Source organism: Rattus norvegicus, chromosome 6 (genome assembly GCF_036323735.1).
Source record: "Rattus norvegicus strain BN/NHsdMcwi chromosome 6, GRCr8, whole genome shotgun sequence".
In the NCBI taxonomy this organism is placed as follows: Eukaryota; Metazoa; Chordata; class Mammalia; order Rodentia; family Muridae; genus Rattus; species Rattus norvegicus.
The window spans coordinates 111,852,599-111,877,214 of NC_086024.1; the positions used below are offsets into that span (position 1 = coordinate 111,852,599).

A 24,616-nucleotide genomic window follows, 5' to 3' on the forward strand; every position below is an offset into this window, starting at 1 on the left:
GGGCTGTCTGTGTGCATGCGTGCCTGGTGCCTGTTGAGGCCAGAGGAGGTCCTCACATCTCAGGAGCTAGAGTTAGAGGCAGTTGTCACATGCACACACACACACACACACACACACACACACACACACACACACACACACTTTATTGAGACTGACATTCTCTGAGTAGCCCTGCCTGTCCTGGAACTTGCTCTGTAGATCACTCTGGCCTCAAATTTACAGATCCTCCTGCGTCTACCTCTCGAGTGCTGTGATTAAAGGTGCCTGGCTGAAGTTGTGAGCCCTTTAATGTGGGTGCTAGGAACGGAACTTGGGTCCTCTGCCAGAGCAGTATGTGGCCTTACCCACTGAGTCATCTTTCCAATTACCCCCTCCCCGCCTCCTTTTTTCCCCTTTGCTTTGCTTTTGAGATAAGGTCTCTCTTTGTAGTCTTGGTTGGTCTAGGACTTGGTGTGTAGACCAGATCTACCTGCTTCCACCTTTCAAGTGTGTGCCCTATATCACCTCTCCACTAATTCTTTTTTCAAGAGTGGGAACTGGGAGTGTGGCCTATTGGTAGAACAGACACTTAGCATGTGTAAGCCTTGGCTTCAGTGCCCAGCACAGAAAGATGGCGAGTGTGAACCATGGAGCCAGTCTGTACCCACCCTGACTGCCTGGAAGCTGTGATCAACACAGCAGGAGAGAGACACCCTGCCAGCCCTCCCTGGATTTGTGATTTAAGCCTAGGAACTAGGGAGGGATCCTGACTTGGCTCCTGCCCACCAGAGGCCCAGCTCCAGGCTCGGCGGGGAAAGTCTCCATGGAGCAGGGCTGAGGCATGACTGATGGGTTGTTCTGTCTGGGACCACCTCCAGGCCTTTTGTCTTAGAGAACGAGGCTGGTTGGTGAATCCTGGGGGACCCAGGTATGGGGACAGAGCCCAGAATCTGAAGCAGTTTTCAGGCCAATGACAAGCCAGCTGGCTGACCTTGGACAGGAACTTGAGTCCCCTGGCCTCAACTTCTCGGTCATCGGTCTGTTAAAATGGAACCACCAGAGAATGGGAGAGACAGCTCATGATCCTCTGTCGAAGACCAGTGGATGCACTCAGAATGTGACTCTGACTTGGTGACGAGAGTCCAAGGAGGGCTGTTCAAACTATTGGAAGTCATACCCATCCAGTTTTTTTTTAAAGCTATACTTTTTGAACTAGTACTCTTTGAGCTTTCATTTCTTCATTAGCAAAGCACTGCTAAAAAAAAAAATGTCAGTCCTCTCAAGTGTTATTGCAGAAACTGAACCATGCACAAAATGTGTGTAACTGACTGCCTGGTTTATAATCGATACAAAAATAACACTTGAGTGTTCACTACGCTTGACCAAAGGAAGCCATTGAAGGTTCCTGGGTAGGGAATTAGTTGTCCTTGTAGCAAAAGAATTCTGGCAGTGATCGGAAGGAAGGGTCTGGAGGCCAAGTGTATCTGGGGGGCAAGCATGGAGTCAGGTAGCATCCAGTTAAAGAATCCAGAAGGGCAGAGAGCAGCAGAGGGTTCAAAGCACAGTGACTAGTGAGGCTCTGTTAGACATAGGTGCATGGGCATCTGGGAAAAGAAACGTGGATGGCAGGATGGTGGCCGAAGGATGGGGAATAGAGGGAAAAAATCCTGGAGCCCAGGATTGCATGCTCTGTCTAGGCTTTAGGTTAAATGGGATCTAGGGCTGTGGCTCTCCAAATGTGTCCCACCCCACCCACGCCCACCTATTTGGCTTCCTTAGAAGTGCAAACGTAGAGCCCTACCCCTGAACTGAAGAACTTGTGAGAGACTCCTGACTGCTACTGGGCTCAGCTATCTATGTACCACACCCAGCCAGTTCTGTGGGCAGGTTGGGAGGGAGGGATGAAGGAAGGGAAGGAGGAAGATCCTTCAAAGGAGTTGAAAACACTGTCCCATCAGTTCTGAAACACTGGTTCGCCCCGGTTATGGCTGCGGCTCATACACCTGTACTGGTGATGGTGAGGTCAGTAACCTCACGTGCCTTCTAGAATCTGAGGAAGACTGAGATAGCAGTGGCTGCTCAGCTAAAGAAACAGATTGTCCACTCCTAGTTATGAAGGAAAGTCCTGTGAGCTGGTGAATTTAGTAAGCAAAATGCACAAATAAAAACCTCCTTGAACTTGAAACAACACATGAAAATGCTGGTCATACTAGAACAGCTTTTTTTTTAAAAGACAGGGTCTCTCTACATAGTCTGGCTATGCTGGGACTTGCTCTGTAGACCAGCCTGGCCTGGATCCACCTTCAGGGTGGATCTATGCCTTCAGGGTGCTGGGATTAAAGGAGTTCACCACACTGCCCGAAGCAGAGGTTTAATCGGTGGAGTTCTCTTTTTCTTTCTTGGTGCCACATTGAAAGTGCATTTTGAGACGGGGCCGTGGTACCACACGCCTCTAATCCCAGCACTTGGCAGAGCTCTGAGATTTTTGAGGCCAGCCTGGTCTACAGGGTGAGTTCCAGGACAGCCAAGGCTACAAAGAGAAGTCCTGCCTTGAGAAGTCGCATAGACAGACAGACAGATGTATTTTATTACCTTAGAGATGAAGAAGTACACCTGTCAGGCGATGTGGATGACAGCTTTTGCATAGAAAAGGGAGAGGAATGTGGGCATCAGTCTTAGCTAAGTTGGTGGTGATGGGGGTGGTTCCCTGGGAAGAACTCAGTGGACGATAGGGACCTCCTTGGCACACTCATGGCCACTGGCAGTCCACCATTGCTCTTTGGGGTTTTCTGTGGGGTTCTTCAAGCTTTCTGTTTACTTGTATTCAGCCTTAATTCAACAGATAGATAATCAGTGCTGGGCACTCTACTTGTTAATGAGTGTGGTACGGAGTATGCTAACACACATGTAAATCTAGTGCTTGGGAAACAGAGGCAGGAGGATTACACTGACTTACTGACCAGCCAGGACTATGGAGGAATGACAGGTGGGGGAGGGAAAAGGGTGTCGTTCAGTTGGTTCCCCTAGCTCTGCATGAGGCCCTTTGATGAGTACTCACAGACACCATGTGTGGTGGTGAAGACCTGTAACTGAGGTGGAAGTGGGAGGACCAGACCTGCAAGGTCAACGGCCACCCAGCAACATTGAAGCCAGCTTGTCATAAATGAGACCGTGACTCAAAAATATTGAGTGGTTTTAAAACCAGCATGCAGGGGGCAGAGGCAGGCAGATCTCTATGAGTTTGAGGCCAACCTGGTCTGTACAGAGTGAGTTACATACAGGATAGCCAGGGCTACACAGGGCTGTCTTAAAAGAGAAAAAAAAAAAAACCCAATACGATAGTGTCTATTTGTAGTAAGGACTCCAACACAAATTTGTATCAGTTGCTGTCAGTGGGAAAGATAGAAGGGTGGAAGGTGTTGCCCAGAAGGCCACATGGACAGACCCAGAACTGGGAGGAGATTGTGTGGTGGACAAATGAAGGAGTTTGGGGTGTAGGGAGTTGATGGGTTCTGGGTTTCATGAACTCATAGGGGGCATTGGTGATTCAGGAGCCTCTGGGGGAGAATAGGTCACACTGGTCAGAGGTCCCCAGAGGTTGCCATGGAGTTTGGATTTCTTTGCATGAGTGAGATGCACCGTAGACGATTAAAGTGCACCATAGACAATTAAAGTGCACCATAGATTGATGTGCTGTCTTCCTCGTTAAGAGTCCGAAGCAGATCAAACCTAGGGGCCAAGGCCTGTCAGGTAAGGCACAGAGCTACACCGCAGGCCACAGAATTTCTTAAGTTTTCATAAAATACAGTTTCAAAATTCTATTAACTAAGACTATAATAGAAACATAGGTTCTCTTTTTAAAATTGGTATGACGTTTTGTTTATTGTGGACAAGCCCTTAACCCACAGAACACAGGTAGAGGTCAGAACTTGTAGGAAGGAGTTGGTAGATCTCTACCACATGGGTTGGGATCCTTCTCAAGTTCTCAGGGTTGGACATACACCTTTCCTCCCTGAGCTATCTAACTGCCCTTAGAAATACAAATGTCTAAGGAGAGATAGAGTGCCTGGCCCTACCCATCTTCTTTGTAATCCAAAGTTAACCATTAAAAAAATAATCCAAACCAAACAACTACAAAAACCCTCTAGCATCTTCCTAGTTACTAAGGTTATAATGTCACACCTGTACTTAACTGCCTTAGAAAGCTTGATGTTTTCAAAATGGGTTCCCTTACAGTCTAGGCTGGCCTTGAACTCCCGTCCCCTTAGCCCTTAAATCATAGGCCTGTGGCATTACACCCAGTGTTACTGTTTGTCCATCTCTCCTTCACCCCTTCCCCTTATTTGGTTGAAACCTTTTTTTTTCTGTTTTCCTCCTTGTTTTGCATCCTCTTGTTTCTAGGTTAAACGATGGTTTTGGCTTCTTCCACTTTTTGTAGTTTGCTCTCTGTGGGGCCCACGGCATATGCCGCTTGACATGTTGGAGAAAAAGCACTCCCGATGTATTGTGTGAGTGGGAAGGATTTTTTTCTTTTAACACTTATTTATTTTATTTATATGAGCACAATGTATATGCTCAGGCACACCAGAAGAGGGCATCGGATCCCATTACAGATGGTTGTGAGCCACCATGTGGCTGCTGGGAGTTGAACTCAGGACCTCTGGAAGAGCAGTCAGTGCTCTTGACCACCGAGCCATCTCTCTCTCTAGCCTGGGAAGGACTTTTTTTTTTTAACCCTTGGACTCTTACTGTATCGTGCCTTGAGTTCTGTGGGATTCTGGCTGACAGTCACCACCACCTGCCGTCCCCCTAACCTGGATGTTTGCCCTTAAGTAGAAAAGCAAGGGCAGGAAACACGTTGAGGTACTAGAGAGCAGTCTCAGTGCAGCTCAGGGGCTCACCATGTAGCCTTTGCTGGCTTGCGAACTCCATCCCAATCCTGCTGCAGTGACCTCCCCAGAGCTCAGCTGCTGTAACCTTTACAATAACAAAACAAAAACAAAAACAAAAACAAAAAAAAAACAAACAAAAAACTACCCTGTAAATTGTCATTTTTCTGGATCTTTTGTTTTTGAGGTAATTACAGACCATGTGAAGCTGTAGGCAACACACAGAGTGACTGGGCGTGCCCCTCACCCCGTTTCACCTTGGTAAATGTTCCCAAGTTGCCCTCTCACTAGTGTGGGGGTTCTGAGTGTGGCAGGGCAGGAATGCAGCTTATAGAAAGGTGTTTACTTATTTATCTTACTCTGCGCACGTGTTGCTCCTTCAGAGACGAGCCCTCTGTATTCCTCCTTGGTGTGTGGGGGAATCCCCTGTTTGGCTTATTTAGGGGGCTGAGTGGTCCCACCATCTGTCCGTCTGTCTGTTCGTCTGTCCATCCGTCCATCTGTGTTTCCTTCTCTGCTACACTTTATCTTTGCCTTTGATCCAGCACCCCGGACATCTTTGGTTCCTCTTCTCCAGAGACTGTCAGCTTCCTCTTGTGTAGACCTTCGAGGGACTGAGGCCCTGAGGAGGCTGTAGAGCTGGTTTGAGTTAGCCAGACACCCCACAGCGTACACTTCCAGGAAACCCATGTTTAGCCCAGGCCTACACCTATCTCTTGCATTATCTTGAATCTTCTGTGCCTGAGGCCTTCTGAGATTCTGGTCAAGTGTATCTTCTTCCTTCTGGGTCCTTTCTTTATTCTTTATTTTTATTTATTGTTTGTGTACGTGTGCGGAGGTCAGTACAGAGAGGCAAGCACTTTCCCTGAGGGATCTTCTCAAAGATCCAACAGCTTCTCATCTGCATCCATTTGAGCTTCAGGCCTTTTTACTTTCTCCTCTGTCCTGCTCCTCTCCTCACACCTCTTTGAGAGAAGGTCTCCTGGATCCCAGATGAGCCTCATACTCGGTATAGCCAAGGGCTGCCCTCAACTCTTGGTCCTCATTTCTTTTTCCTCCTGAGTACTTGGATCATGGGTGTGTGCCGCCACGCTCGCTGTGATGCGGTTTCGGTGAATGATCGCAGGGCTTCGTGTGCTGGACAAGTTCTCTACCAGCTGAGGCGCGTCCCTAATGCTCTGCTCTACCTGTCCCGTTCCCAGACTCTCACTGTTGCGCCAGCCTTTAACAAGCGTCAGGGAAGGCACGTAGATGTGTGTCTCATTGTGGCTGTGACTGGAAGGGACGTAGATAGCAGAGGCCACTGCATTACATCACAGACAGGGAATTTGCCTGTTGGAATGTGGTCTCCAGGGAAGAAGGAGGACGGAAAGAGCGTTGGGTGCAAATTGTGTAAGACTCCGGAAGCTTCCTCAGTGTTCGGCCCAAGAGGCAGGCTGGAGAGTCAACTCTCTCTGACATGATGAGGAAGATGGAGGAACACATTGTGAGGGTTGGTTCAGTTGGAGAAAGCTGAGAAGCCCAAAGGCAGCGTGCGGGTCCAGGACAGACCATCTGTCAATGCAGGACACTGCAGTTGGGTGACGGGGAGTCAACACAGGACTGAGATTATCTAGCTGTGGATGGGGAGGGAAGGGTAGAGAGAGGGTTGAAGACGGGACCACACAGAGAGAAAGGGATGTCTCTGTCCTACAGGACTGAGATAAATGAGCGCTCAGCCTTTCACTACCGCTGCTCACCACAGCCCCTGAGGTCAGCTGGGGCCTTAGAACTGTTAGAGCTTAGCAGCTCCCCTGTGCCGGAGCCAGGATGGGATGCCTGGCTTGCTTACAGGGACAGCTGGTGGGGTTTCCCCTGGGGTTCCCTTCTCAGGGTGGCTTAGGATCAAAGAGACTACCCTTCTGCCTCAGGGTCACACAGAGTTCCAGCTCAGCTCCGGATGTAACCTCGGGCATGAACAGGAGCTGAGGTCTAGCCATCCATAGATCGATTACAGTGTTCTCAAGTGTCCTTGGATGGACAGGACAGCCTTCTGTCCTGGCGGGCTAGATGGTAATGTCCTCTGCATCTACTCTATCGGATCTGCTTGGATGTACGACTTAGTTTGTCAGCCTTGCCTGCCAGGATGCCAGGGTCTATGCTTCACTCAGTCCTGGTGTGCTGAGTTCATCCAACTTTGAGATGGAAACTACACACCCATTTCATAGATGAGGAAACTGAGGCTCAGACAAGTTAGGAGATTCAGTTTGGGACCTGAATTGGTTAATGCCCCTGTCCTATGAGGGGTCTGTTCACTAACTTGGCCACGACTGAGTTGATGATGGTGTATGTGTATGTGTGTGTGAGTGCCCCACCGATGCCTCCTCCCTGTGCTAAGCTCCCCTAGACTCCCCTTGAGACCACTGGAACAATGATGAATTAATCTCATCACTTTATCAAGGAGGCACTTAGAGAAATTACAAGACGAGGCCACCAGCCTGGTTTTGCTGGCAGCCAGCCGCCAGGCCCATAAAACAAATTGAAAGGAACCAAATAAATAAGTAGCATGAGGGACACACACACAGGCACTCGAGCGTGTTGGCAGGCATGCGTGTGTACACACATGTACCCTGAAAGGTCAAGAACATTGTTAGCACTCTGGCCTTAGGAAGTACTCTTGTCCTGTCACTTTGCCTTAGGAGGACAGCATGATCAAACCCACACATGCTCTTCACCCCCACCCCCAACCCCATTCTGAGCCATATCCCATGGCCCCGCTCTCACACACGGGAGTGGCTGACCCAGGGCAACTGAGAGTGAGTGCAGAGGTCTTCACTGTCATCCCAAGCAGGCCACCTAGGCTCAGTTCCCAGGCTGCTTCTACTAACAATGAAACCCCCAGCCTCTCACTGTAAAACCTCCCCTATCCTGCTGCATCCCTGGCTCTCATCTGTAAGAAGGGGAGAAGTTGGTTAAGTTGAGCAGGGCTGCAGCTGTGTCACCAAACACTGGTTATTTAGCCGTTAGCGTGCCTTAGGAGCCTTGGTGTGTCAGATGTTTGATCTGCCAAGAGGATCTGGCCTGCACAAGGATATAGAGAGGCCACAGACAGTTGGGCATCGTGGGATAGTCAGCACAGAGAAGCAACACCTTCCCAGTGGAATCTGGATTGGTGACTGCAGGCCTGGGGCAGAGGGCACTTGGTGGACCTGCCTCTGTGCCAGTTCTAGGAGTTGGTTGTTGCATACAGTGCTGGGGAGTGGGAGGGGGTCAGGCTGTGGACGTTGTGGGGATGGTGGGGTTGGGTAGGGAACAGCCTACAGAGCCTCAAAGCCAACACACATGGACCGATGCATCAGCTGAGCCTGTGTTTCCCCTTCTCATTTATTTTTAATATTACCATGTATAGCCTGGTGTAAAGACTCACATCTGTAATCCAAGAACTGAGTTTGAGGCTAGCCTGTGCTACAGAGTGAGACCCTATCTCAAAGATTAAAAATTACTGAAAATCTAAAACCAAACAGGAAACATGTTTGTGTGATTCTTGAAATTACTGCCACACCTCACTTGACTTCCCATAAAGTTACACAAGTGAGTTCTAAGAAATAACATTAGTGGGGTTGGCAACAGGGCTCTGTGGGTGCTTGTTGCTAAGCTTGATGACCTGACTTCGAACCTCAGGATCCACATGTTGGAAGGAGGGAACCAGAAGCTATCCTCTGATCTCCAAACATGCACTGTGGATACCCAGGTCCCATACATACACAGTGCACATATACATACACACACAACATCAATGCAATGCAACACACACACACACACACACACACACACACACACACACACACACACAGAAAAACATAGAAGAGGTGAGGGGCTGTAGGGCAAGGAATGAGAGCATGTGTGAGAAAACAGTCCTGTTCTTTACAAGGGTCTCTGGGATTCCCTACCTGTGCTGTAGGGGGTGCTGCAGTGTGGTAACTTGGGTCCATCCCTGACCCTGCTTCAGAGCCCTCCTTCATTGGTGGCCCATCTTAGATCTGACAGTGTTTCCACATCCCACACCAAGAAGCTGTGGTGCAGGATGCCCTGGGACACTTACCTCCCCTCCCAACCACCAGGCCACCTCAGTTGTAGGTTAGCAACAGCCTGCCTTTGTGGGGGAGGTACTTCCTGATTTCCGTCAGGCTCCTGGGGAGGTACAGGGGAGGGAGTCTAAGGGCTCTGAGCCTGAGGTAGTTCATTTTGGCTTCCTCAGTCCCCATTTCTTGGTCTGTGAATTGGGCACTGATAGGCCAGCTCAGAGTTGGGGTAAAGGTCTAGAGAGCTGATCCAGAGGCTGCACAGAGTAGGTGCACAATAAATAAGCCCTGGATATTATTACTATGAGTGGGTAGAAGGGGAGCAGGGCAGGTCTTCACGTTCTCCCCAGCCCTCTGGGATAGGATGAGGACCTGGTGCCTTCCTTTATTCCTCTTCTAGTACCAGGCATGTTGTAGGCTTACAGCCCACATTTGTTAATTAGGTGTTGAATAGATAGGGAACTCAGGGTAGATACTGTCCCTGTGTCAGGCAGGAGGCAGTCATATTTTCAAGATGAACATGTGTTTATATAACAACCAACCTGTGTGCTGAAATGGTTTAATAGTTTGAGACCGTCTCGACATGAAGCTCTGTAGCTCCGGTTGCCCTCAAACCATTGAGCATCCTGTGTTAGCCTCCCATGTGCTGGGACAAATTGAATGGGTGGCCATACTTAGTAGTTCTGTATAAGACATGCCATGTAGTTCTTTTTTGAGACAGGCTGTGTATCTATGGTCTAGGCTGCCCTCGACCACTGGCTGGCCTCAAACTCAGAGATTGGCTTGCTTATTAAAGGTGAGTATCACCTCAACCAGCCTAGGCTACAATTTTTTTCAATACAGGTTTTCCTCTGCATCCCTGGCCGTCTTGGAACTCAGACTGGCCTTGAACTCAAGGAGTGCTGGGATGAAAGGCGTGTGCCACCACTGCCCTCCAAGGCTACAAGTATTTAAATTGCTTAACCCTTCCCTTAGGAGCTAATAACTGGTTTGTAGGTGAGAAAACTAAGGCTTGGTGACAGGAAAATGTTTCCTTAAAATCTGGGGAGCTAGGTGGCCTGGACCCAATAGGAGGCAGAGTCCAGGTTCTACCAGAGTTTCCTGGGCCTTTCTTTCCTAGTAACTGGTGCAAGTTAGAGGCTGGGGAGCTGGAGTGATCTGTGTCAACATTCAGCTCTGCATGGTGGCTGTTTTTTCCTGAGGTAAAATGCTGGCTCAACATATTTTGATTCCACCCCTCCCCCAAATCCCTTGGCTGTTTCAGAACCGTGAGTGACCATTCTCAGAAGAACATTTTTTTTCTCCAGGTGGCTTCTTGGCCTACCCAGCTCACAGGCTGGAACTGGCACGGGAGAGCCTGAAGCATTCCGACAGCCATTTAGAATCCCCTATTCCAGAAGCAATTCCCTATGCAGCCCTGGGTGGGGCAAGTCAGCCCTAGCCAATTAATCCCCAGATTGCTAACCTAATTGGTCGGGGTCCTGGCCGGACAGCAGACACCTGGCAACCCATCTCTCTGTTGCAGGAAACATCGAATACAGCTGCCCTGCCACCAACGAGTGTGAGATCACCAAACGGAGGCGCAAGTCCTGTCAGGCCTGCCGGTTCATGAAATGCCTCAAAGTGGGGATGCTGAAGGAAGGTAAGAGGCCCATAGCCAAGCACCAGGGTCGGGGTTCCACTTGGTTTGTCTTGGTGGGGAGAGTCAGGCCTGTGTAAGGGTACCTGAGGCTGAGGGTCACACCCAGGACCTTCCCGAGGGCAGTATGTGTGTAAATGCAGCTACAGGCTGGCTGACATCATAGCTGTCATACTGTAGCCTGCTGGGCATCTCTTCTTGGCAGTCTGTGGGCCAGCAGTATGGAAGTCCAGAGGTTCCAAGATTCCTTTTGGGACTCCAGACCCTATTTGGAGCCTCAGCTGTAAGCTTGTCACTTTGGGAAGTTCCTCATTTGGACTATCTACCCCCTGCCCCCCAATCCATCTTAGCAAGTGACCTTAGGATCCCTGGTCCTCCCTCAGGTGTGCAGGTGAGCCCTTGCACACTCCAGAGCTACACCATGCCGTAGGTGTCGCAAATGCTGAATGAGTTTTATTTAGTTTCAGCCAGGGTACTTTTTTTTTTTTTTTAAATATCTTTGGCTCTATGAATAGCTTTTATCCTTCATAGATTTTTTTTTTTTAAAAAAAGATATTTTATTAAGGAAATCAGCTTTAAAAGTTTGTATTTGTTCTGTGTGTATGCGTGAGTGCCTGCATGCATGTATGTGCATACCTGGTGCTCATGGAGGTCAGAAGAGGCCATCCATACCCTGGGAGTGGTTGTAAGTTGCTGTGCGGGTCCTGGAATCCAAACCCTGGTCCTAGGCTGAGTCAACTAAAGCACTGTGAAACTAACAAACTAGCATCTTTTTTACTTGAAAGGTGGCTCCTAGGAACTGTGGGGGTGATGTCAGGCTCGTTGTAGGCTGAAAGGAAGGCTGCTGTAAGGCCCTCCTTTCCTCACCCTCTCTGTGGATCTGCCTGGTTTGCATCTTGTTCAGTACCATTTTGGAAATGGCGTGCGTGAATGCATGCATGCGTCCCTTGTATGTACCCATATCAGTGCATGGGCACATGTGTGTCTCCCCCAGAGAGAGCCAGTGTAAATGCTTACAGATCAGCATCTGAGCCTTGATCCTTCTCAACATGGAAGGAAACAGGGAAAGTTTCTGGGGGTGAGGAACAGGGCAGGCAAAGAGGAAGGGGCATGCTAGGGGTGCAGTCCTCCCTGAGAAGGGCAAGGTGGGGTTGCTCGCCTCCCAAACCTAGCTCAACCTTCAGCAGACTAGGGACCTTCCCGGCTCCTCTCCTGTGCCCTGGAGAAGTGTCTACCTCTGAGCTGTGTTGCCTGTGAGACAGCTTGGGCATGGAAAATTCCAGGTCCTTTCTCTCCTTACCTGGGCTCAGTTTAGCATTTTGAAGAAGCTCTCAGGGCAGATCCCAATTGCCTTTTGGATCTGCGGTGCAGTGAAACACCATGACCAAAGCAAGTTGGGGAGGAAAGGGTTTATTTTGGCTTATGCTTCCACTAGTCCATCGTTAAAGTCAGGAAAGAAACTCAAATAGGGCAGGATCCTGGAGGTAGGAGCTGATGCAGAGGCCATGGAGAGGTGCTGCTTACTGACTTCCTCTTCATGGCTTGCTCAGTCTCCTCCATAGAGCCCAGTATCACTGTCCCAAGGATGGTACTACCCACAATGGGCCGGGCCCTCCCACATCAATCACTAATTAAGAAAATGCCCTACAGGCTTGCTTACAGCCTGATTTTTATGGAGGCATTTTCTTAATTGAGGCTCCCTCCTCAGATAACTTTATAGCTTGTATCAAGTTGACATAAAACTATTTACCACAAATCCCTTCTTTGTCATTTCCTAGTGGTCTGTTGGCTGAAGTTCAGAGGGCTCTGGAGGAAACAGCCTCCTTGTTTGGAGTGTCCTGTGTTGGGCTTGCTGTATGGAAGACCATGTGTCACTCTGTGGCACAGTTTTGGCCTTGGTTGTATATAGGCATGACCACAATGGAGGTTGGACTTGACCCCCTGCCCCCCACACCAGGCTCTTTCTGCTGCCAAGACTCCCGGTGTTCACAGACGAGGAGACCCAGAGAGGCAGGCATGGTTGGTGCTGGGAGCCTGAGGGTTTTTAGGATTTGAAGAGACTTCTTCCTCCTAAGCCCCAGAGATAGAACTGCCATCTTGTTCTAGAAGCTGAGTGAGACACCCGGTCAGGCATGATCTGTTAGGTAGATACTTCCTTGACTGGAGTATGCCTTGCTCGCTGCCTGCTTTCCACATCTAAGGGAATCAGGCCAAAAGGCAGCCTCTCTCCTTTAAGGTGATAATGGGGCTCTCAGGGGCTCAAGTGAGATGGCTAGCTATTGCACCTTCAGCCATCCTCTGGCTTGAGAAGGTCAAGCCGAGGTCTGGACCTTTCTGTTCCATGCCTTCTGCTCCCTTACCCCACCCCCACTCCACCCCACCCCACTCCATCTCCCCGTGATAGAAGCCAGGAATGGGGGAGTCGCCACTCAGGCCCTTGACAATTGGAATGCCCAGGAGTTATCCAGGGCTGGGAAAAAGGAGGATACTTTTCTAGTGGTCCCCAGAAAGGTCTCCTGTCATCTCACCAAAGACGGGAGAGTCGTGACCAAGCGCACTGAAGGACCGTGGTGGGGAGATCCTGGGCTGGCTCCTGAGAGAGAAGCCCATGGCTAATGCAGGTCTCCAGTGGTGGGAATGGGGTGGGGTGCTGCAAGGATGCTGGCTATGTGGGAGGACCGGGTGGTCCCAGAGTTGCCCCTCCTCCAGGAGTGGCTTCCCCCATGGCAGCCAGATGTCTCCTGTCCTGATAACACTGAGCCCAATTCAGCCATTAGGGAGCTTTACCTGAGGGAGGAAGAGAGAGTTATCAGGACACATCCCACCATACCTCCAGCGCTGGCAGGCCTGTATCTGAAAGAGAAAAACTGACAGGAAGCCTCCTGAGTGTGAGTGAAGCTGAGCTCTTGGCTTAGTGTGGATCCCCATAGAGCTCAGTGGTACCTGGCATCGGAAGCCCCACTGGGACCAGCCTTGGAGGAGCCTGCAGGAGTCTGGGGCTCTGCCAGGAAGAGCTTTTGGCAGTAGTCCTGGCCCCTGCTTTGTTTGGAAGTGTCCCTCCTTGCTTACATGCTCAGGGTCTAGTCCCTGGGGGCTAGCCTGGGCTCCTGCCCCACTCCAACTTGGTTCTGGAAACAAGCGGCGCACTTCGCCATGCTGGTTGCTTCCTGTGTCAGGAGGGCCTCACAGTCAAGCTGGGCAGCAGGGGTTCCGGAGTCTCACAGGGAATAGAAACACTGCCCTCCCCGACGCCCCCACCTAAGTTCTACATGTCAGAACCATATTTTCCAACTACCCAGCAGCTTGTAGGGAGTATTTTTTGCTACCCGGGCGTTAAGCTCCGGAAACACACACACATTAACTTATTTTTCAACCTGCCTTATGGCTCAATTGCTGGGCGCTTCTAATCTCCCTTGGTTAGCACGCCCTTCCCAGGGCTCTTAGCTCAACACCCTAAAGCAGCTCAAGACGTCTCCAATAACTTTCTTAGTAAAGAGTGCGTGTCACTGATCCTTGATGTAGGGGCTCCACCATTATTAGGGATGACGTCAAATGTGTGGTGTCTTCTGTCTCCGGATCAAAGCCTGCCCCATTCCTCTTAGGTGTTTGGAGATGGATCCTGTTTCCCACGTGACTTCCTTTGGCTTTGCCCGGTCTATCCCGGGATGACTGGAGTGGTCAGAGAATGAAGATGGTGTCCCAGAGTCTTTATGCAGATCTTTTCTATGCCAATTCACATTTTCAGGGAAAGCCGTCCTTTTTCAGTATGCAGAATCAAATTTAAAATGGGACTTGGGTTCAGAGCTGGTGACTGGCATTTGTGGTTCCTGTACTTAACACTCGCTGGACCTTTCTTCACTTGTATTGATACCCGTACTGTTCACCAGGTAAAGGTGAGGATCCAGTCAGACAGCCATGACGTTGCCTTGGTGTGTCAGCTCCCTGGCGCCAGTTCAGCTAGAGTTAGATTGGCTCCGGTTCTGCTTGTCTTTTCTTCAACCACCCACAGAGTTGAGTGAGATTGACAGGACCCATTGATTTCCTTTGGACCTGTTGGGGGCGCTCTACAGGGGATGGCATTACCTTGAGCTGATCCTCGCTAAGTTCTGGGATCAGGATGGAGTCAGATGGTCCCCTGGCATCTCAGGTGTGGGCTGATTTAGTCTCCAGATCAGAACTCTGAAGACCAACTCACTTGCTGCGTTTATCAGGCGCCCCACCCCACCAAGTCTTCGGTTCAGCTTCTGGACCCCCCCCCCCCAGCCGGTTTCTCCCTGCCAGCTCTACCTTCACCTTGCCCGACTTACCCACCCTCTAGCCGCTCCTGCTGTTTCCTCCCTGTCCAGCCCTGCCTGCCTCTTTCCCAAGTGTTTTCTGAAAGAAATCTGATTTCAGTGAGAGGCTGGGCTGATGGCCATGCAATATGCTTTCACTCTCTCTGTGAGCGATGGAAAAGCGGAGAGCTCCTCCAGGGATTCTGGGTAATTGGGTTAGTGGCCAGCTCATGTCAGGGAATTAAAAGGGGGCCCTGATCAGGTTCCGACTGCATGGAATCTAATAGTTTTGTATTTATAGAGTGCTCTGCCTCAAGTCTGTGCCAGAAATACTACTTGTTCTGGCCTCGTGGATGAAGGAGGAGACATTCTTTTGCTTTTCCGAAATATATTTATGTTTTGAAACAAACCAACTCTCCAGCATGTCAGAGGACACCATTGAACTACTCTCTGCCTATACACAGTGCCCTCCCAGCCCCCCAGTCTGCTAGCTCACATGGTCTTCCTAAAGCCTTCTCCACACTCAGGTACAGTGACCTCTGGCTGGACAGGTGTTGATTGAATACAGACAGCTGCTTGTGGCTGTGTGGAATTCTTATTACCTTTCACTCCGGGCACTTAACGCCAGAGCATTGGATCACAGGTTCACCCCACTGGGTCAAACCCTGCTTGGCCATTTAGCAGCTCTGTGGGAAAGCCACTTAGACGCCCCTAAGCTTCACTTCCCTCCTCCGGAAAATGAGGACCATGGCGTGGTTATTGTCATCTTGTTTTCCCCATCTCCAGGGATGCCTCTGGGATTCCACCATGCTGTCCAGTGTTGACTTTTGATGAGAGATAGTCTTCATGGAATAGCATTGATTCTTGTGGTTGTTTTATTTTTAACTGGTGGGTGACTGCATTTATAGGGCACATTGTGGCCCTCGGCTTTATGTAAATACTATATGAAGATTCAAGCATATTACCGAACATACCTATCATGTCGCCAGTTCATTTTGTCATTAAAATTCTTTATTAGCTGACACCTGAGTGCATCGCTTTATTTGATGTGAGCCCAGGCAGTGCAGACAAAGCTTCCCTGGCTCTTTTGTTTGAATCTTCCCCCAAAGTGATTCTCTTCTTTTCTGTAATCTGGAAAGCAGTTTGGGGTCCCCGTACACACTTAGCTAATGACCCCTGCTTCGCGTTGTCTTGAAAGTAGAAATAGTAAAATAGAAAATTTCCAATTAATAAGTGCTGGAGTAAAACCCAGGGTCACATGTATATTAGACAGCTGTTCTTCCTATCTGAGCTACAACCCCAGCTCTCTCCCCTTTGAGACAGGATCTCACTAAGTTCCTTGGGCAGGCCTTGAACCCTGACTCTTTTGCCTCAGCCTCCCAAGTAGCAGCTCTGGGCCAGGCGGAAACTTTTTATCCATCTCCCATGGAGTCCCCCCTGTTTGTTGAGTAGGAAGGTCTTCTGCCTCAGTCCCATGTATCAAATCAGTTTCCGTCTTGAGACAGGGTTTCTTTTTGCAGGACCAGCTGTCCTGGAGTATGGCTCTGTAGACCAGGCTGACTTTAAACTCAAAAAGATTTTTCTGCCTCTGCCTCCCAAGAGCTAGGATTAAAGTCATGGGGCACCACACCCCAGCTCCTTTTGTTTGATTCTCTTGAATAGAAAGATAGTAGTTCAAAGGTCTGTACAGGACAGGGTAACAGCTCCACAATCCTCACAAGCCTGTGATCTATACCTATTCCAGTTCTCAAGGTAGTCAGGACACAGGGTCCTTTCATTCACAGACTTGGCAGAGCCTAAGCACATGACCATCCCCCCTCCGTAGAAGACTCTGGGAATTGTTCTTTATCTGGAATGTGGTGTGCTGCACAGAAGCCCAGTTGGTAAGGAAGAAGGGTATTTAAAGTACACACATCTTCAAATATACATTCTTACCTTTATTTCTTATGTGTGTGCCTGCACATGCCATGGAGGTCAGAGGTCATCTTCGGGAGTCCTTTCCTTCTAATATGTGGGTCCCAGGTTATCAGGTTGGGTCGTGCCACCCTTACCTGGTGGGCCATCTCAGGGGTCCAGGACAGGTGTGAGCACATGCCAAACAGGAAGAATATGGACACCTCCACCACAGGAAGGTAGAAGCACCATTAAAGTTCCCTGTCATTTCCTCCTGTCACCCCCCCCCCACACACACCTCCAGATTCTTGGAAGAAACCATTATCCTGGCTATTGCATTATTTTCTCTTGGCCTTTCCCTGCAGGTTCATCTGGAGGTTTTTGTTTGTTGGGAAGGGCTTTCATTCTGCAGCTCAGGGTAACAGTCTCAGCAATCCTCTGCCTCAGTTTCCCCAAGGCTGGGATTACAGGGATGAGCCATCTCACCGAGCTTCTTTTTATTCTAGTATTTTGGCCTTTAGTTGTAATGACTTTGTGTGATGTTTGGAGGGGTGGAGTGAGGTGGTTGTGTTTTGTTTTGTTTTGTTTTTTCGAGATAGGGCCTCGCTATGTAGTGCTGTCTATTTTGGAGTACACTCATGAGTTTGTCTTTATTCTGTGTGCTGGGGGTAGGTTTGCAGGCCTTTAATCCCAGCATTTGGGAGGTAGAGGCAGACAGCCTGGTCTACATATTAAGTTCCTGGGTGGTCTGAGATCCTGCCTCAAAACAAAAGTTGTGTTTGTCTGTGTGTACCACGTGTTCATTGGTACCCTTGGAGGCCAGAAGAGGGCATTGGATCCCCCCCAGAGCTGGAATTGGGCAGCTGGGAGTCACCTGACACTGCTGCTGGGATTTGAACTCGTGTCCATTGAAAGAGCGGCAGGTGTTCCTGACTACTGCAGCATCTCTCTAGCCTAGGATCCTACCACAGGAGCCAATGACTCCTAGGCAGTGCTGCTAAGAAGGTGTTTTATTTCTCTGAAACAGAAGCTACTAAACAGGTTGTTTTGCCATAAGTACTCAACCCCACTGATATAATGATCAGCTGAGCAGTGTTTTCATAAAGGGCGGAGGTTGGACTTGGCCCTTGGACTGGAGTGTACTAACTCCCTTCCTTAGCATTTGGGCTTTAGGCTGTCGTAGAAGCACTGTGCTTATGTTTGTTTCCTAGATGTGTATGTGGAAGAGTTGTTAGTTTTTCCCAGGAGAAGGACCTGGAATACAACTTCAGCTCAGGATGTGTGTGTGTGTGTAATATACAATATATAGTATATGTCTTAGTTAGGGTCTTATTGCTGTGAACAGACATCATGACCAATGTAAGTTTTATAAAGGACAACATTTAATTGGGGTCGGCTTACAGGTTCAGAGGTTCAGTCCATTATCATCAAGGCGGGGGAGCATGGCAGCATCCAGATAGGCATGGTGCAGGAGGAGCTGAGTTCTACATCTGTACCTGAAGGAAGCCAGGAACAGACTGAGCATCCCCAGGCAGCTAGGAGGAGGGTCTCTAAACCCACCCCACAGTGACACACTTCCTCTAACAAGGCCACACCTTCTAATAGTGCCACTCCCTGGGCCAAGCATATGCAAACCATCACAGTATATATGGTATATATGGTATATATGGTATATAGCACATAGTATATAGTGTGTATGTATCGGTGCCCAGGCCAGAAGAGGACACCAACTACCCTGCTTTGTCACTTTTTGCCTTATCCCCTTAGACTGCAGAACTTGGAGCTAAGCAGGTACCTGCAAGCTACAGTGAGTAGTCTCCCCATCTCTGCCCCCACACAGTGCTGGGTTAGAAGCCATGCTAGCTTTTGTTTATTTGTTTGTTTGTTTGCTTTTTACGATTTCATGACAAGGTTTCTCTGGCTGTCCTGGGACTCACTCTGTAGACCAGGCTGGTCTTGAACTCAGAGATTCGCCTACCTGTGCCTCCCAAGTGTTGGGCTTATTGGTAGGTGCCACCTCAGCCAGCTCAGAGGAGCCTTTTAAAAGCCTTAACGAGAGTCTACCGTCTTGTTTTCCATCCTCCTGAAGTTCTCCATTGCACTTAGAATAATGCCTAGAATCTGACCACACGGTTCAGGTCTGCTGATACTCCGCCATCAACCTCGCCACCGTGTCCTCTCCGTTCTCCAATCCCTTAAGCTCTAGACTTTCGTGGGCTGGCTTTCAGTCTCTGAGCATGGCTAACTTCTCTCCTTAGGAATTCCCTTGCCTGCCTTGGCCTGCCTTCCTGAAGGCAGGCTTCTCGTCCTTTCAGTTTCCATGTAGATGTCAGCATCCCCATCACTTGCTGTCAAGGCCCTTGAAGACCTTGTCATTGAACTCCCCCTCCTCGAGAAATGACCTCGTTTTGTTTATGCACTTGGCTTATTTTGTTTATTCTGCCATCTCCTATCATCCCTGTTCTTAATTCAGGAAGCAGGGTGGCAAATTGCCTCTCCACCAGCCTGTCAGCTCCAGGGTGGTAGGATGCATGATTGAGAGGCCCCAGTGGAGTATCTGAGACCAGCAGGCTGCGGTACTGTGATTGATTAGCAGTGTCTATCCCAGGCAAGGAAATGGCAGGCTGGGGCACAGGGATGAGACCCACCATGCTTGATCTGGTCCAGGTACGCCCGGGTGATTCTTTCCCCCTAGACCTACACAGCTAGGACAGGACAGAGCTGGGTGTAACCTAGACTTCTTGTAGGGAGCTGGTCCTAACCTCAGTGTGCTTTCCCTACCCAGCAGGAGCCTGCAGTCCCTCCCCAGCAAGCTTGGAGTAGGGCCTGGCTGAACTGACTTTTCCATGGTAGATGGTAGTTTTAGGTATTGGCCGGTGGGAACACAGGGATGACACAGGCAAAGTGTCCTCACTAGTGTGATGCCATGGACCAGAAGGGTCTAGAGGAAGGAAAGTGACAGTAGTAGACAGACACTGGTAGGCAGAATACTGGAGTTTCCCTTTAGCTGTTTGGGGACCTGGAGTACCTGGTACAGAGAGTTGGCAGGAGCCTGGGAACATAAGGTAGAGGTGTGTTTGTTTACCCACCAGGAGAGCATCCCCTTCCCCACTTCCTTCTCTCCCTCCTCATCCCCCTCCTTGTCCCCATCACCAGATGTATGGTTAGTTTTCGTCAGTTTTACATAAACCTAGATGTATCTGGGAAGAGGTGATCTTAACTAAGGAAATTTCCCCATCACATTGGCAAGTCAAGTCTATGGGTGTGCTATCTTTATACAGAAGCATCCAGCCCACTTGTGAGTGATGCCATCCCTGGGTTGGTGGACCTGGGTTGTATAAGAAAGCAGGCTGAGCAATCCATGAGGAGCCATCCAGTAAGCAGCATCCCTCCATAGTCTCTGCTTCAGTTCCTGCTTTCAGGTTCCTGCCTTGAGTTCATTCCTTGGATTCCCCCAACGATAGACTGTAACCCATAAGCCATACAAACCCTTTCCTCCCCAAGTTGCTTTTAGCCATGGTGTTTATCACAGCAAACTGGGACACCAGGTTAAGCTTCAACCCATAATCCCCCAGGGAAGAATACTCAGCGAAAATAAATGTATCATAAAGACCCAGGTCCAGTATACATACAACCACCAGAATTTTAAACTCTTGTAGAGAATACATGACCCCAGAGCCCCCAGGCTCAGTGTCTTCAAGGAACAAGTCCTCCAGTCTCCTTCCAGGCCATACTCACCACGGAGGACTGAAATGGACTAACATTTGGTCACCCACAAATCCGCAGATCCTTTGGGCTTTCTGGTGGAGTGACCTCACTCAGGTCTTATGTATCCCGGGCTAGCCTTGAACTTCATAAAGTATCCAAAAATGACCCTGCATTCCTCAGGCTGTGTTGCCTCAGCCTTCAAGAGGACTGGATTCCAGGCAGATTCCATCGCACAGGTTTATACCGCATTGGAGACTGAATGCAAGGCTTTATGCGTGCTAAGCCAGCACTCTATCGCCTGAGCTGTGCCCCCAAGTCCGCCAGACCTTTCTCTAGTCTTGTTTTTTTTCTCCCCCTTCCCAGGGTTGTCATGCAGCTCAAAAATGAGATGAGCAGCTCTATAAGCAGAGCCCATTCCGTTCAGGGCCTACTTCACTGAATAAGAAACAGAAGATGGTGGGGTCAGTGGTGGTGCTGGGTTTTGGAGAGGAAGCATGTCAACCCTGAATACCTCAGCAAGGTCAACAGGGATTTTTCCTGGCTTTAACCTGGGACAGAAATGGGGGAAGGATACTGGCTTCCAGACACACAGCCCCGCCCACCCCCAAGGGTAGAGACATATAGTCAGAGGGCAGCACCGGGACAGGCTTGGGGCCAGGTGGTGGGACCATGCCTCAGTTGGCTATTTTTAGTGTAAATGAAAGAAACTTAAACTGGCTGCTACCCCAGTGCGATCAGCTATTTTTGCTTCTGAAAGACTGGGATCCCATCCAGCCCTGGGGGAGGAGGGTTGCAAGTGAGAAGCAAGGCAGGTGGGTGGCGGGAAGTGGGAAGTGTTGCTATTCCATTAAGAAAGAATGAGGGGGGGGGGGCTGGGGATTTAGCTCAGTGGTAGAGCGCTTACCTAGGAAGCCCAAAGCCCTGGGTTCGGTCCCCAGCTAAAAAAAAAAAAAGAAAGAAAGAATGAGGGCTGGGGATTTAGCTCAGTGGTAGAGCGCTTACCTAGCAAGCGCAAGGCCCTGGGTTCGGTCCCCAGCTCCGAAAAAAAAGAACCAAAAAAAAAAAAAAAAAGAAAGAAAGAAAGAAAGAACGAGTAGCCCAACGAAGTCGTGGCGTCCATTTAATCTGTGCCTGATCTGCGGCTCTGAGGTGCCTGCCGTGGATGGCAGAGGCCAGGAGGTGGGGCATAGATTTGAGACCCTCCCCTCCTGTGTGTGAATCTTGTATGCTGATTTCTGGGCTCTGAACTGGGCCCCTGCAGGCTCCTGGGCTCCTGTTATAAGGCTGGTGAAGGGTGGAGCAAGTGTGACTTAGCCAAGGCCAAGAGTTCTGTCCTTGGGCTGGACAGAGGTGGGTGCTGGGTTCTGTTGCTGTCCTGTCTGGCAACTTGACACTTTTACTTTTTTTGAAATGGGGTCTCAAACTGTCGCCAAGGCTGACCTGGAACTCAGTGTAACACCCAAGCTAACTTGGAACTCACGTTGATCCTCCTGCCCCAGCTTCTCAAATGCTACAAGCACAAAACCCCCATGCTTGCTCCAAGTGGGACCCCGGGCATATTAAGTCTATGTTCCAGATTCCTAACCACCCTCTCCCTAGGCTTTCTGTGTCTGATCTTGCCGACTCCAGAAACCTCAAAGATGGAACTGGCCTATAGTTGCCTTTCTGTCTTATTTCACTCAGGATGACTGAATAGTAGACCAATATTATAGGCCACATTTGTTTGCCTATGGCATCTGATGGCCACAAGGTTGCTCCCTGCTTTGAGCTAACCCTGGCTTCTTTCCATCCTCAGTTGGAGTAGAAATCTAGGAGTGGGGCTTGTGGTGATTCTGGGTAGGTTTTTTTTTTTTTTTTTTGAGCTACCAGCATATATACTATTGTATACCTCCCAGAATTTTCTAGAAGTTTTTAAACTTTTCATTTTGAGATCATTGAGATCAGTAGTCAGAAAATTCATAGTGATTCCGTGTACCCTTCACCCAGTTTCTCCATCACGGTGTCCTGAAAATGTAACACTTATATAGTCAAGATGCTGATGTTAGTAACAGCAGCGACACAGAACCCCCTTCAGGTTGAGGTATTTTGGTATTAGCATTTATTTAATTGTCTTTATTTCAGTTGTCATTGAAGGTTCTCAAATGCTCACAAGAAGTGACATGAGGATTAAATGAGCTGTTAGCCCTGTGAGGTTGGCACGATTACCCCATCTTAGACACCAAGAAGTGGAGGTACAAGAGGGGAAGATCCCTCCCTACCCAGTACCACTCAGGTAGTTGGTCCATCTGGGTTGACCCAGATCTGCCCTAGGCCACTACTCTGCTTATACTAGGAACTTATCACACTTGTCCAGGAGTCTAGCTCTGGCTAAAACTCCAAGGACCTTGTTTGCCCACAGCTATGAATTGCATTGATTACCAATCACATATATTCATGAGATACTATCTAGGCATTAAATTTCTCTGTACATCTGAAGGGGTTAAACGGTATCTGACAGTAGTTAGGACAAGGGCCATGTGTTACTAAGTATTTGGAGATCAGCAAGGATTTTCATATTAGCATGATTAATACCTTTTTATATTTGGAAAGTCTCAATGATAGGATCTATTAATCTGAGACAGTCAGTATAAGTTAATTAGTATTTTCTTTGCACTTCCTGGCTGCTTTTTTTTTTTTGCTAATATAAGTACACAAACAATAAGACATTCTTATTTAAAGACTCCATTTTTTCTCTCCCCAGTTTGAAGTCACATTCTAATTTAGAAGTAATGGTTCATTGTATCAGTCAGTGGGGATAGCTCTTTACTGCCACATCCTCTGATAGCTGGTAGTGTAAGCATCAGCAAATGGAGATGCTTTCCCCCTTCTGTCCCTGGTAGCCCAGACTAGCCTCAAGCTTGGCTGTATAGCTGAGCGTGACCCTGAAGTGTTCATCCTTCTGTCCCCCAGTCCCAAGCACTGGTATCACAGGCAGGTACCAACCGGCACAGCTGGTTTATGAGGTTGCTTTTTGCTGCTGGTCGTACACAGCTGCAAAGTTGAGCTTCAAGCAGTGGGCCAGGAGGACAAAGTCATTGGATTTGGAGGTGGCACCGACTATGTGGCACTATGCTCCACAGGTCGTGAAGCACAGGCCCATGTCCCCTGCTCCAAAAGATCATTAGCAAATCCTGACTGTGCTGGTGCCGAACTGTAGGGAATATAGAATCCACAGCATGATGGGAACAAGCCTGTGGTAGTAGCCTTGCCTGAGAGCAGCAAGGTCACCTGCAGCCCCCTTCAAGGTCAACTGTTGGGAAAGCCCCGATTCCTGCAGAGTGGGTATGATGACCCTTGCTGCCTTCTCTAACCAGAGGATGACATTGAAGCATTGAACCTTTGTTGATAGGACTTAGAACACAGTGCTCTTCCTAAGCACCCAATGGGTACCAGGTACCATGGCAGAACCTGGCCTTAAGGGACACCTACCTAGTCATCAGGAGAGGCTCTGGTGCTGTGAAGAAACAATACAGTGTGTGTTACTGGTAGTGGGCCTGGGTCTGGGGTGTGTGTGCCCTTATACATGAGGTCTTTCTTGAACACCTATTGAGGCCTTTAATCAAGTCAGAGAACATTCCAGAAGGAACATCAGTGGAGGTGGCAACTGGCCATTTTTTTTTCTTTCTGTTTCAAATCTCTCTCTAGCTAACAGCCACTTCAGGGTTAGGTGAGCGAGGGGAAGAGGAGACTCCCGTGGAGTGACTTGTGGGGAAAAGGAGTGGGGAAAGTGGGTTCAGAACGACAGCCTCTCAGCCCCTGGCACATGCAGGGTACGTACCCCGGGAATTCTTGCTGTCCACTGTGAATTGGGTGGGGTTGCACTTGGGTTGTGTTGGCATTTCAAGGAGTGAGCTGAGCTTAGTTCTAGTGGGAGAGCAGTTAGTTGAGCAGGAGTCTCCTGTCTACTCGTGTCTCTGCCCCCACTACGGGGGATCCCAGGAGCGAGACACAAAGGTCTGTGCTGAGGGAATGGAGCTTTTCTGCTGTCCCCTAACGTCCAGGATGGTGATGAAGGCGGAAGCTAGAGTAGGTCCACCAGAGCGCCCCGTGCTCTGCGCACCATAGCTCATCATGATGAGATGATCATTCTGGGTGCGGGGATATGGTTTAGTTAACAGAGTTCTTGCCTATCGT

The 24,616-nt window shown here is 49.2% G+C and overlaps 1 protein-coding gene across 2 annotated transcripts in view; it reads left to right on the top strand.

Moving 5' to 3' along the window:
• Esrrb (estrogen-related receptor beta) overlaps nt 1-24,616 on the top strand; it is a 155,426-nt gene that overhangs the window by 113,937 nt on the left and 16,873 nt on the right. For both annotated transcript variants that reach the window (NM_001008516.3, XM_039112056.2), the window contains exon 3: nt 10,455-10,571. In NM_001008516.3, the coding sequence (NP_001008516.3) occupies nt 10,455-10,571 (117 nt within the window). The remainder of the gene's footprint in view (nt 1-10,454; nt 10,572-24,616) is intronic.